Source organism: Mus pahari, chromosome 7, assembly GCF_900095145.1.
Source record: "Mus pahari chromosome 7, PAHARI_EIJ_v1.1, whole genome shotgun sequence".
NCBI lineage: Eukaryota > Metazoa > Chordata > Mammalia > Rodentia > Muridae > Mus > Mus pahari.
This window is the reverse complement of record NC_034596.1, coordinates 77107798-77122238: the sequence shown is the minus strand read 5'-3', so window position 1 is coordinate 77122238 and position 14441 is coordinate 77107798. Positions and strand designations below refer to the sequence as shown.

The following is a 14441-nucleotide window of genomic DNA, read 5'->3' as shown; positions in this document are numbered from 1 at the left end:
GCAGCTTCCACACTGTACTGGTGTATAAGGGCAGCTTCCACACTGTACTGGTGTATAGGATAAGGGCAGCTTCCACAGCGATCCCTGCAGAGGTGGTCTGACTGACCTAGGAATGATGCTGTCCGTTACGTGGAGATAGCACTCTTATAACAACTTAGCACAGAAATGCTCTGGCCTTATGGTAAGTGCACTAAGTTATTTTTCTTTGCAAGTAATGGAATAATGCATTGCTTTAAAGTTGTAAGTTAAATTGCAAAACCCAGGTTTTAGAAAAATGTCAGAAATCAAGATTAATTTTTATTTACTGGGTATATACCATGATTTTATATTCCACACTATCTAATATAACACTTCATCAAGGGCCTTTGATGTTTAAGATCCTGGAGATGTCACAGTTCCTCAAAATCATTTTTCACAGCACTAGAAAGTTTTATATTCACATTGGAAATGCATTTGCAGCCTCCCAATTATCAACAGTAAAATAAGATGCTTTTATAAAGGGGAGGGTGTGTCAGAAGAACGTAGAGAAGTAAATTCCCATGGACAGAAGAGGGGAGAACTGCATGGGAACCTTCTAAAGGGAACAGAAATGCTCTAGTTCTCTCTCACCTGCAGAACACCATCTGATCAAACTCACTGAACTGATTGTACATGCTGAATGGATGAAGTTTACTGTATCTATATAATATATTCATAAAACTGAGCCTCTGCAGGTGCGTCTGAGTGGATGGATGAGTGTGGAAGTGTATTATTCTCAGTGAAACTCCCACAGGATCCCACCCAGACACAGGGGTTTGCCGTTCTGTTATTTCATTTTTTAAAAACCTCTCAGAAGAGTCAGAGTACGAAGAGTGAGGGCTGTTGCCAACACCCCTAAGGTACTCAGTGCTGAGAGCATCTCCTGTTCCTTCAAACAGATCTGATATACGTTTTGGCCCAAGACACACAGATCAGTCTCCTCACACGTATTGTTCTGAAACTGTTCCTTTCCTAACTAGCAGACTTATGGGCTGGGCACAGTTTAGTAGATAAAGTGCTTGCTGACCGAGCATGTGGACCTGAGGTCAGATCCCCAGCACCGATGTAAAACTGGGACATGGTGGTATGTACCTGTGATCCCAGGGAGAAGTAAAGACAGGAAAATGGGGTGCAGGCAGGGGCTCTCTGGCCAGTCAGTCTAGCCAAACCATGACCTCCAGGTTCAGCATAAAGAGCCTATCTCAAAACTACAGTGGAAAAGGATAGAATCCTATGTTTATCTCGTGCCTCTACGTGCATATGCAACTACCCACCCACACCCACCAATACAGACTGACTGAGTTCTGAATATTATCAGCTTCTTTAAAACATTTTATGTGTATGGGCGTTTTGCTCACATGTGTGCATGTATGCCTCATGCCCTAGGATGCCAGGAGAGGTGTTGCATCCCCTACAATTGAAGTATAGGTACTTGAGAGACACCAGTGGGTGCTGAGAACTGAACCTGAGTTCTCTGGAAGAGCAGCCAGTGCTCATAATGGCTAAGAAATCTCACTAGCCTCTATTTTATCAACTCTTCTGATTTATGACTTGGATTGTGTGAGCTATTAGCCGTAAGTGGTTCTCTTGTAATGGGCACTTCAAAGGTCTTTTCACAATTTTTCACAATTATGAACAGTACTAAGGGACTAGGTACATTAAAATTCACGTATATAAAATCTGGAGATACGAATACTCGGACATTTTGGTCTGTGACACTAACCTGTCCTACAAAAATGACTTCCTGTTTAGTCACCCATTTCTCCAAGCTCTGTCATGGGCACTCCACTGTCAACAGATAAAAGAAATTCTCAAGTTTGTTTCTCATTTTCAATTCTAAGAATCACGAGCAAGTTTCAGATTTGACATTAATATTTTTTTTAAAATGTATTTGGTTTGGGGTGACCATCACGCCCCACACTTTGCTGTCCCCCATCTCCCTGACCTCTATCCCCATTCAGCCACTCTTCTTTTCTAGTAGGCCAGTGGCCTTCCGTCTACTGGGGCAAGTGTCATCTAGCTCCAGGACCCAGCTACCCTCCTGCAGCGCAGACTACACAGACGTACACAGACCATGTTCAGGCCACTGGAAGGTAGGCAGAACAAAGGGAAAGGTATATATTTCCAAGTCCCCAGTGGAAACACTGAGACTGAAGTGTCTCTCACTCGGATTCTCCCTCTTTCCCTGTTTTCTGGGAAATCTCAACAAGCCCAGGAAGATAGTGGAAAACACAAGAGCCAGGCTATCTGCAGGAAACGGCTCCCACGCCATCCTTAGAAAAACATGGAAATATCATCATTTTAGGCACTGATTTTGGGGTGCCTCCAAAGAATCCAACTTATATTTTACCAAAGCACTACTCAACTTTACCCAAAACTGTGTAAAATAATATTCTGTAGCATTTCTATGGTAACAATGATAACTTCTAAATTCTATTTAGGAAATAAAAGGTTAGATGAGTTTCTTGTCCCCAGCCTGCCAGATAAAATATAAACAACATCTGAGCTCTCCTTACTAGAGTAGTTAAGAGCAAGAGGCAAAGCTACAGGGATGTTCACTGTCCTTGACTGATGTCTACTCTAATTCTAATCCTGAAGCATTAGCCACTGCTGTACACACAGGCTCATGGGAAGAGACTCCAGCAAAGTGTTTATTACAAAGAAAGTATGAGTAGACATCTTAATGAGCTTATTGAACAGATTAAATGAATTATAACCTACTGTTATTTTATTAACCAGTATTAACAATGGTCACTTATCTAGCAAACACAATAATGCCAAGCAATGGCACATTTAATACACACAATCCTTGCACTAAGCCTGGGAGGTGGCATTAGTGTGCCACCTTTGATAACCGAGGGCACTGATGCACAGGGAGAGGAAACAACCCGCCCAAGCTCACCAGGGTCACACAGGCCTCTCGGAAGAGGCAAAGCTCTGAAGGCCAACTGCTCTGGCCTCAACACTCAATGGTACTGATGTGCAGTCACCTAGACACGGAGCCACACAGACACGTACTTCAAAATGATGCTATGTTCACAGTGTATCCAGCCACAATTCCATCATTTGAACCCTTAAAGCATTTTACTAACCTTGTACAGAATGAATTCCATAAGAAAGGCAATATCCCAAACTTCTCCTTTAAGTTATATTGCTTATGATTCAGTTTCTAAAATTATTAACAATTATGGATGCTAAGTAAATATGTATGAATATATGGATATGTTTATATTTATATATACATGTATGTCTTTTATAAGTATATTGTACATAAGTACATATTATTGCATGTAAAAAAATCACATGTGAAAACTTTTTCCAATAAAACTAACTAAATCTGAAAAAAGAAAACCTTCGTAAATAGATCATTTTTAGGGAACATTTTACCTTTTCTCTTTGTTAACACTTTTATTTTGTGTGTGTGTGTGCACACGTGCATGCGTGTGCACATGTGTGCATTTTATGTGAGGAGTCAGTTCTCTTTGTGGGTGCCAGGACTGCCAACTGTGACAGGAGGCATCTTTACCAGCTAGGCCATCTCACAAGCCTCACTTGGTTTCTACTCTAGTAATAAACTCTTATTTAGAAAAATTATCAAGAGTTTGTTGAATTTTATGTTTGGTTGTTACTCTAAAATTCTAAAACAGTTCAAAATGAAGCTCTCTATTCTAGCTATCCACTTGTCATAGAGCTGGCAGGCAATCTATGTGATTAGTACATTATGCTTGCAGATTTACAAACCCTTTGTTACCAGGGATCTTGGATTACGAGGTGACTGGAATCGTATTTTAACATAATGGATTATGTTTGCATCTAAAACCTGCCAACTGAAACCAATAAAGTAGTAAGGATAGATGTGGAGCTCTGAGGTTGTCTATATAAACCTTGCCTGCCTTTTTTCTTGGTCACTGAGGCTCCAAAGCCAAGTCCCCAGCTTGTACAGTGAAGCTTTGCACTGCACTGCACTGCACCGACTGAATCAACTGCCCCAGCCTGTGCCCTTGGATTCCTACTTCTCCATATGACCCAGGCTACATGTGCTCACATTCATGGTGGTTTAAATCGATTTAATAAAGAAAATCTTGTTATTAAGTAAGACTCACTTGAGAGCATTTACTCTCAGTAGAATTGAATTCTACTTTATTTTTACTCAAATATCTTCCTTAAGAGACTTTCTTACCTCTCAAATTACAATGCAGATGGTCATTTTGCAGTTTCTGAAGTTCTGCAGTTCACGTTTACCTATCTATTAACACCACTCCATGGTCCCAAGTTTTGCAAAATGGAAAGGAAGTCAATGAGTAAATAGCATATCAAGTTTTAGTAAACCTAATTTTGACTCCTTATTGCCATATAGTCCTCCAACTGACACATAAACTGGACAGTCACCTTTATAAAGAAAAGCCCATGTAACAGGGATTGATAAGATAAAGGCTTTCAAGTGAGTCTTACTTAAGCACAAGACTTTCTTTATTAACTTAAACCACTGTGAATGTGAGCACAGGAAACTTTTCAAGACAGTCTCCCACTGGGTCATACAGTGAAACAGGAGTGCATGGGCTGGGAGCACGGCTTCAGTCGGTACAGACCTTCACTGCCCAGGCTGAGGACTGGGCACTGAGAGAAAAGCCAGGTTAGGTCAGCACAGAGAACCCCGAGCTGGGGAGGGAGAGAGGGAGGGAACACAGGTCCCTGGAATTCCCTGGCCGTCCACTATGGCACATCAGCAGCAGTCCAGTGGGAGACTCTGACTTGAAAAGTAAGCCACCTAGTATCTTCCTCTGGCATCTACAGATATGTGCATATGTACACGGTGGGTGAGTACACTAGCACATATGCATACACATACATGTACACACACACACCCTCTGCATAAAGAAATAGGCTTTGAAGTAGCATAATATGCTAAAGCACGTCTTAGGGTAAATTTGCTACTACTGAGAATTTAAAATATGCCGCATTTCTAAAATTTAACTTATATAATTTATGAGTATATTTATAGATATCTTAATAGATAATGAAATATTTCATATAGTTATCAGTCACAAGTAGAGCCGTGCTGTCCTGAGACATTACACTTTGGATTATAATAAATCCTATGACAAGAGATGGACATTCTGCAAAACACAGGATACTTCAGAGCAATAAACCTATTAGAGAGCATTCCTATGCAAAACATATTCAAATAATTTTTAAAAACTAAGGTTGTCTCAAAAACCATCTAAAAATTCATATTTTCCCACATGGTATTTCCTGGGAATAATAGAAACATCCAAATTATTATAAGAGAATATTAGTTATAAGGCACAATTAGCACATTAGCTGCCTATCAGTAGTAGATAAGCTCAAAATAAAAAGTACAATAAAAATAAAGAGAAATACAGAAAGAAAATGTAAGTCATTCTCTTAAACTCAGGGCAAACAAACCTAATAAAACAGTGCCCTGATGCAGAGCTCCAAAATAAAGCCATCTCAGAAAAGAACTGCAATCACTGTTACCCACTGACTGTCAATTACAAGTTTCCAACCACCGAGATTACATCAGACCTGCATACCAAGTTCATCAGGCAAACTGCTGCCGCCTACAGCAGATGCACGGTCATGTGAGGCTTCTAAGTGGACACTCCCTTTTCTCACCAGCAAGGAGGCACTAGCACTGAGCACTGCAGCCTGGGATGGGGGGCGGGACTGGACTTTGACCTGGGCTGTGGACTGCTGGCCTTGCTGACCATCTTGAAGGCTAGGAGAGAACATGGATTGGGGAGACATTACAGGGAAGAAAAGAGAAAACAAAAGCTAGAGTGAAAGCAATACAGAACAGATTTCAAAATGACACTTTTCAAATCGCCTAAGAGCCGCCATGGAGCTTTGTGGATTACAGTTTACACTTGCTCTCGTCCTTACCCATCTGACTCACAGAGGAAAGAAGTACATATTCAATAGAGAGGTTAACTGCCAATCTGCAACTTTCTTCCAGGTCAAACCCACTAGATTCTAGAGTGAAGAAGAGAGCAAGGAGTCCGGAATGTGTTCAAGTGACATGGCTCGGTGCTGGGCTCCAACAGATAAAATTTACCTTGTAATAATTTGCTGCTTTCCCTCTAATGTTCTAAGATCTCAGATTCAGATACACAATAAAACAGTTTCCACACACGTGAAAACCAAAGAATCTCTATCAAATGCAACCAAAATACAAAAGAATACCACAACTTACTGCAAAAGAACCAAAAACATGATTCAACTGAGTGAAACATAACTTTATAAAGTACTATTTATAATAGCATCTATATTCTGAAATAAGACTACATGTGTTACATAGAAAGCATACATAAGAAACATGTTCTCATGACCAACTATTACATTCTTTTCCAACCCATATTGTAATCTCATTAAAAGCAATCCATTATTTTAGAAAATCTTAACAACTGGGAAATCATAATTTCCCAAAGATATTCTCATGGTTTTATAAATTTTAAAAATTAGTATTTGTTAATATAAATTTATTTTATCATTTATAAAACTAATTTTTATATTATTTACTCATTTACTTTTATACTTAAGATACTATAAATTTCATTATTAACATTATTAATATAAGAGTTACTCTAATTTAAGCTGATGTAATTCCTGAAATGTTTTAACTGTCATACATCATTCTACACATGATGCCCCTGCGATGTTTCACTCTGTGAATGTGACTGTACTCTGAGCAATTCCAGATGCTGTCACTAACATAACCAGGCACTAGAACAAGAAAAACGCTGCCCGGGGTGGCCTTGCTTAGCTTACCATTTCTAATGATATTATTTTCTACTAAGCCTCTGACCCTTGAATCCACTGCAATCAAAGCCTAGACAAAGCTGACTGTCAGTGATGTGCAGGCTAAGCTGTGGCTACAGCAACTACTCTGACAGCCATCTATCACTCGTGACAACTGTATTTCAAGTACAATAACCACACATCACCGGTAGGAGTCACCAAAGTGGTCAGTTGCTAATAATGTCTGCTTGCCATACAGGAGGACAGCATGTGTTACAGAACATTAATCCCGCCACAACAGGCAGTCATTAGCATGTACTCTGAAGGTCTGACTCGGCCACTGACAAGTGCACGTTCTAAGAAGCGAGCCTGCACGTTCTGGTTCTTGTTCACACTGGCATTAGCCACTTAACAGTTTCCTTAGTTTCCCAGCAGTTACTAGTCAAGGGAGGGTCAGAGCCTGGTAACTCAGCTCAGTGGCACAGCCTTTGCCAATGTGTGTTAAACCATGGGGTCACCTCCAGCACTACAAATTTAAAGAAGAAAAAAAGACGATCTTGTTAATTAAACAGCTTTTATTTCCCATATATGACTGATGTGTTTCATCAGAAGCCATCTAAACTTATCCATGAGCCTCATCAAAATGAACTCAACCAAAAAAATTGTACTGGAAAATCTCTATCAGTTTTTTCACTTAAAGTCATAAGAAAGATCATATCAAAACTAGTCACATTTTAATGTGAACAGATCTGAGAGAGAATATCCTAGTAATCAAACTACCAATGCAGTGTCTCTCCAAATATACTCAATGGTTTCAAAATACTAAGCAGTGCATGAAAATCAACTCCCAAATAAATGAAGGAAATTAGTTAAAATCTATTACGCTAATTATGGAGTTTTAAACACGCTAACTATGGAGTTTTAAACACCTAAAGACAGTAATAAATGTTATTATACTCCTTACTTCCTGTTTTCAAAACCCTCATTGGCAGCAGGAAAGCTGGCTCTTAGCACAAATGGCCAAGAATCACATCTCCCAAGGGGATACTAACGAGGTTAACAGGCACGAGTACGGTGTGAATACAACTTCTTTCTTCTTTCTCTTTCTTCTCTCTCTCTCTCTCTCTCTCTCTCTCTCTCTCTCTCTCTCTCTCTCNTCTCTCTCTCTCTCTCTCTCTCTCTCTCTCTCTCTCTCTCTCTCTCTCTTTCTGTCTCTCTCTTTCTTTTTAGAGTAGTAAATATTTTATCACACAGTAAAAGGAAATCTAAGTTTGTCATTATGGGCTGGAAAGCAAGCATACTGACAAACATTCCCAATTTAAATGACAGACATACAGCTGGTCTCGGCCATCTCCTCCTCTACACACCAAAATGGTGCCTGGCAATTCTACCTCACAGTGTCAGTTACCTTAGTGTCTCTTCATTAAATGTAAGTTCTAAGAGTATCATTCCAGTATGCCAAAGAATATACAGGTTCCTGAGGAAAAAAATGTCCTGAGTATATATATAAAAAAACAAAAAACAATGAATTCATCTGAACACAAAATGACCTTATGGATTTCTAACCATGTGTTCTCAAAAATGACTGTAACTTCATTTTATTTTAAATGAAGGTAAAGATACACTAAGGCCGTTTGCTCTTTACCAAAGTAAGATGATTTCCTTCTATCCTAATCTACTCAAGAACATGATTCGGGTAATGAATATCAAACTCTTTATATTATAAGGAATTTTAAATATTTGTCTTTACTTTAGCTCTAGTCATTAAGAAGAATTAACTTGGGTCTATATAACCTACCTACAAAGCTAACTTAATTAAAAAAATTTAAATAATTCTTAAGGAGCTTATTATGATAAGATTTGAATAAGCATCCAAACTCTCTTTGTAAGAAAGTTGCTCATTTAATCCTAACTCTCGTACATGTGTATTTTATCACATGCCTTTTGGGGCAGTTAAGTTGCTCACCAATGTTTACAATACCTATTATGGTCTCTTTTTCTGAAATTTTGCTTTCTTTGATCCTATTTACCTACAGTCAACAATCTGAAAACATTAAGTTGAAAAATTCAGAAATAAACAATCATACTTTTTAGTGCTTTAATATAGTTTATGATTGCCCTATTTTGCTAGCAGTTATTGTTGTTGATTTCTTGCTATGCTGAATTTATAGATTACACGCACCATAAGAACGAATCAAAGCAGGGAGGGGGATGGGGGCGGGGGGATGTACTACACATACAGTTCTGTCTTAGCCATGATTTCAAGATGTTGTGTGGACTTGTAGACCACTTCCGCCTTATCCATGGATACGGAGAACTATTCCACAAGCGTGCACTGGGATCTATAGAGCAACTGCAGTGAAGGCATCGCCCCGCTTGTTCTACTCATTTTTGAGAAAATGTTTTCCCAAAGTTTAAACAGCCATTCTATTCTCTATTTAGTTAAGGATAACATTATTATTCAGTAGTTCACACTGAAAAGTAACAGCAACTTACTTTACCTGAGCAACTTTCCAATTGCGAAGGTAATTTACTGAGTGGGATTGATCTCTCCTAACTCTTTACGGCTACATTTTATCTTTATCTCACTCACAATAAGGCCCATCTGCTTGGCTTAGTGGAAATTTATTTATAAAAACAAAAGAGCAGAGAGAAAATACAAAATTATCTTCCTAGATCCAAACGGGTCAGTCCCACTGTGAACATTTTTTCTGTAGCTGAGAGTGACTGGAGATATGTAAGATTCTCTGTGCTTTCTGGGGTAAATCTGGCATCTACCACTACCACAGAACACCAGCAACTAGACACACACAATTTTGTACTGGAAGTACTCTGGGGTCTCAACAAAACCTGCATGTTGAGCACTGGAAGGTGACTTCCAAGCAGCCAAATGTAAGCCCTTAGAAGTAAATTCTCAACCATCAAAACTTAGAGAGGTAGGAAAATCTATGTGACTGGCTGGAGATGGAAGGGCGACTCTAGCACTCCACCAGAGAAAGACACCTGCCCTTCCACATTTTTTGGGCAAGTGAGACGCAGCAGACATGGCAAAGGATAAAAATTTAAAATCAAACAGGCTAAAAATGTTTATAAAAGGGAAACAGAGAAAGCAGGAAGGCAAAGGAGCTGTCTGCAGCAAGTATTATGTAAGGGGCAAAAGGCAGTTAGAACCAAACCCAAGTGGGAGACACACAGTCAGTCCTGCACGCAGGACTGTGTGCCACATTCACCAGCAGGAAGAAAACCCTGCAGGCAGGAAAGGAGGGAGAGAGCACAGGAGTGGAGGGCTCGCAAAAGTTTCTACAACAAATGTATCTTTAAATTGGTTACATTCCTACCTCTATGTTTTAAATATTATCTCTATATACAAATATGTTTTATGAAGTTGTGTATTATTTAAGAAACTAGAAAATGAAGATGAAATTCCTGAGTATAATGTAAAGCTCAACAACAAAAGAAACAAAACGTTTTAAATGTTTAAAACAAATGTTTTAATCAGAGGAGAATATAAAATAAAAAATTTTAAAACTAGGATTTTGCTATTCTGAAAATCAAGCTTGAGAACAGAAGGGGGATGTTTGTGTCTCCAACCTACCAAGTACTCAAAAGAAGTGAGTCTTCCTTACGCGGCTGGCACGCTCGCGTTAGGATGGACATGGAAACGACTTACACAGCGCATGACGTGCAGACTGCGTAAGCATGCACAACAGGACCAGGTGATAGTCACGTCTGTCGTTTTGAAGTAAAGCACAAGTCTTTTGAGAAGGTCTTCATATTTCTAAATCAAGACATGGACTCTAAATTCTTAAAAATTCAACAGGAGATTATCTCTAAGACCATAAATGGATATATTCTCTAAGTTGAGAATATTGGAAAATAAAAATGTTTTAAGTGCACCACAGAGGTTGAGAAATTCAACACATCTCTACATATAAACAGGTATATATATGACCATACTTTACTTGGTTCAAATTTTACAGTATAAATAAATAAAATGTACTTTTCTAGTGACATGGGATACTCAGTCTGACTTCATAAAGTGGGGTCAGATTTCTACTTCTCAATCAGGTCACCACTTGTCCTGTAATTGTTCACATTGTAAAGACATTGCACGAATGTAATTATTTTAGAGTAGGAAACATAATAAATCTAACTTAACAGGTATGTTTTCACTTCTGTTGTTGCTAATGTGCAATTTAAACACTGGGCAAAGTGAGTCTGACAGCTTTGTTTAAACAGTACAACATAAGGCATGCTGATGCAGAAGTTCACGGGCACATGCACAAGAAACCTAAAAGAGAGGAAGATACCCAGAAGAGAGAGAGAAGCAAGTCTCTTCAAAAGCTCTCTTGGGTCAGAAAGAACAGGTTAGAAGGTTCACTGCATGCATGCTGAATTGGTGGAATTGTAAAATGCCATACCTTAGGGGCGATCCGATGAGCAAGGTAGGAGGGGTAGGGTTACTCCCTGCATTGTGCCGGCGCCGTACTGCCTGGCGCCTAAATGTGCTGCGTTCACGGCGAAAGGCCACTGCCTCCTCGCTGGCCTGTGCTGCTGTATCAAGACAGACTTAGGTCAAACGGGAGCCTAGGTCAGAGATGAAATTAGCAGCCGAGCCTGTCTCTTTCTGAACTGCCCACCCTCTAGGGAGAAGAAACACTTGGTCTTCTGACACATTAGAGCATATATGCATAGTATGTGCCCTTTCTTCAAAGTTAGGTTTTTTTGGAAAATAACATTTTAGATCTATTACCAGACCTCACCAACATCTCTTCATCCTCAACTTCCTATGCTGAGATCACTGCTGCTTTAGAGGTTTTCTAAAAGCCTCATTATTTTTGTCATATCTCCATTTCCCCTTTAAGTTTCCGGAGCAGCATGGAGCACTTGTTTCTCGTCTTGTAAGACTAGTAAAAGCAGCACGAGCCAACACGCAGATGCTCCCTGACTTGGATGGGGCCCACGTCTCATCACCATCATTAACTGAAAGCACCAAGGTTGAAGTACACTTAGGACCCAGAGCACTCAGCTCAGCACGGCACACCACTGAGGGCTCCAGCGCCCCTCAAGGCTGCCTGGGAGCTGTGACCTGAGGCTGCTGCGGCCCGAGACTCAGCAGTCTACTGCCTCTCACTCACCCAGGAAAAGTGCAAACTCCAAAACTCAAAGTAGGTTTCTACTGAACGGTACCAGCATTGTATCACCGAGAAGGTAAAATCTGTTTGACGACTCATTGTAGATGCCAAGGAGTGAGGGTAGTGAACTGCCTCCCACAGCACCCAAGCTGGAGCTCTGTCACTGACTGCAGGTCAGCTGAACCAGGTAGTCAAGTATTCATGGTAACATAAATCTACCTTAACTGCAAAGGGCTTTATCAAAACTTTATGTACAAACTCTAAGGCCATGGTTCTAACTCTATTCAACACCAGGAGGCAGAGACAGAAAGGGACTTCCACATATGAACAGAAAGCACCTAACCCTGCCCAGTGATCTAGGTATTCAGGGAATCTTTGGATTTTGAGAAAGGATATTTTCATGCTACATAAAAGCTACATAAAAAAGTTGTTCACACAAAAACACTTTTTCCAGACATAAACAGAACTTGAAGTGTGAAAAGGTTGTTTTATGTATGTGAAAGTCAGAATGTCCAGTGAAAACTCTGAAGCTGACTGAATCTGGCCTGTGCTAATACAGTAGGCACTAACCAGTCAGGAGTGGCTATTTCATTTTATGTTAATGGAAACCAAAAATTCAGCTATGCATTCCTGAGCCACATCTGAGCACTCAGAACTAACATGGTGCGAGTGCCGACCACTGCTGGCCAACTCCGACTCAGAGCGGTCCCACTCAGATCTGCAGCGCACATTCTGACTACCAACATCATCAGAGAAGCACGCTGCAGGGCACTGGCCAGGTAAGAACAAACCAGGTGGGGAAGGAAGGCAGATACTCAACGAGATGACACCTGCACAGGTAAGCCAGCTTACAGGGACAGTCACCAGCTGGGAACACAATTCAAGAGCTACCTTGTAAACTACTATACTAAACTTTCTATTCTACAGTTAAACTATGTCCTATTTTTTTTAACCAGCCATTACTTACAACAAACTATTATAATCAATTTTACTGGTTGAATCAACATCATCACAGCACCTTCAAGCATTCTCTGTTCTGTGGCAAATAAACAGAAAATTAAACCCAGACATTAATGAGCTCACTCTGGGAAAGCAGCATGCAATCACAACTACAGAAAACAGGGGAAAAGAAGTGGTTTTCTTTATTAATCTGTTTCTATTGAAGACTTAGAGGTATTACTCTTACAGAAGAGCTAAAACGCAAAGAACAAGAAACAAAACAGAACAGAACAGAACAGAACAGAACAAAAGAAAACACCATTCAAACAAAAAGATGAGTGCGCATGTTGCCTGAGTTGGAGAGATGGGTCCAAGAACATTCTTATTGTTCCAGAGCACCTGGGTTTGATTCCCAGAACCCCTATAGCAACTCATAACCACGTCTATAGCTCCAGTTTCAGGGAACCGAAGACTTCATCTGGCTTCTGCAGACACCAGGCACACACATACACAGCACACATATTCAGGCAAGCCTCTCATATACATAAATAGACATCTTTAACTTTATACATTCATATTTTAATCTATAAATGTTAGATAAATTACTTATTTTCTTTTAATTACATGTATATGCATATGTCTGCATTGGAATATGCACACTGGTGAAGGGGGCCAGAAGTCAGTTTCCAATCCCCTGGAGCTGGAATACATAGGTGCTGAAAAACACTCTGGCCCTCTGCAGGAATACTGTGTTCTCTTAACCTCTCTGAGCCATTGCACCAACCCCTCTCTGAAAACACATCAAGATGAGAGGTTAGGCATCTGCGGAACTACACTCACTACATATACTTTCAACCTATTGTTACAGGAATTTCTAGAATGTTCTCTGTAACAACTGCTGTAACTACAACATTCACCTAAAACCAACATGCTTTAATTTATGGTCATAGTAAGCACAACTAAGGCAGGCCATCGGCCGTCGGGGGAAGGTGCTGCTTCTATAGAATACCTGCGTTTAAAGCCGAGTCCTGAGTGGGTAGTTGTATGGGAGCCAAAGGGGGTTCAAGGCATCTTTAAAGCTTAAAGCAGATTCTTCTAAGCACAGAGTTACATACATTTTAACCATATTTAAGGTAAATTAAAGACAACTGAAGCACACTGTGTGTGTGTGTGTGTGTGTGTGTGTGTGTGTGTGTGTGTGTTTGCTCACAAGGGCACTTGACCAAGCATGTGTTCTTAGAAGCAAAAGGTCCACAAGGTAAGAGGCCAATGTTAAGTGCTTCCTCTACCTTGCTTTTTGAGACAAGATCTCTTACTGTTTAGTAAGCGTAGCAGCCAAAAGACCCCAGGCCCAGCACTCACCACATCCTTGCACACCACCGCATGCGGCTCTTACATGGGCATGGAGGATCTGAACTTAGGTCCTTGTGTTTTTACAGCAAGCCCTTTACCTAAAACATCGTCTCCCAGCCATTTCTGAAGCGTTCAAGTTTACAAGAGAAAGAACATTTTAAAAATAACAGGAGGAAGTCTCTGGGGAATCAAATCCCAGGCCGTTGGAAAAAAATTTCTTCTTCTTTTTAAAATTAG

The 14441-nt window shown here is 40.1% G+C and overlaps 1 protein-coding gene across 7 annotated transcripts in view; it reads right to left on the bottom strand.

Annotated features, from left to right (window-relative positions):
* The window catches only part of Pcnx1 (pecanex 1), a 146538-nt gene that overhangs the window by 64331 nt on the left and 67766 nt on the right, over positions 1-14441 (bottom strand). For 2 of the 7 annotated variants that reach the window (XM_021202606.1, XM_029541145.1), the window contains exons 7-8: positions 11199-11331; positions 5574-5758 (exon numbers count right to left, since the gene is read on the bottom strand). The exons of 4 other annotated variants lie outside the window; for them this stretch is intronic. In XM_021202606.1, coding sequence (XP_021058265.1) covers positions 5574-5758; positions 11199-11331 — 318 coding nt within the window. The remainder of the gene's footprint in view (positions 1-5573; positions 5759-11198; positions 11332-14441) is intronic. One more of the 7 variants, XM_029541144.1, reaches the window with a different exon arrangement.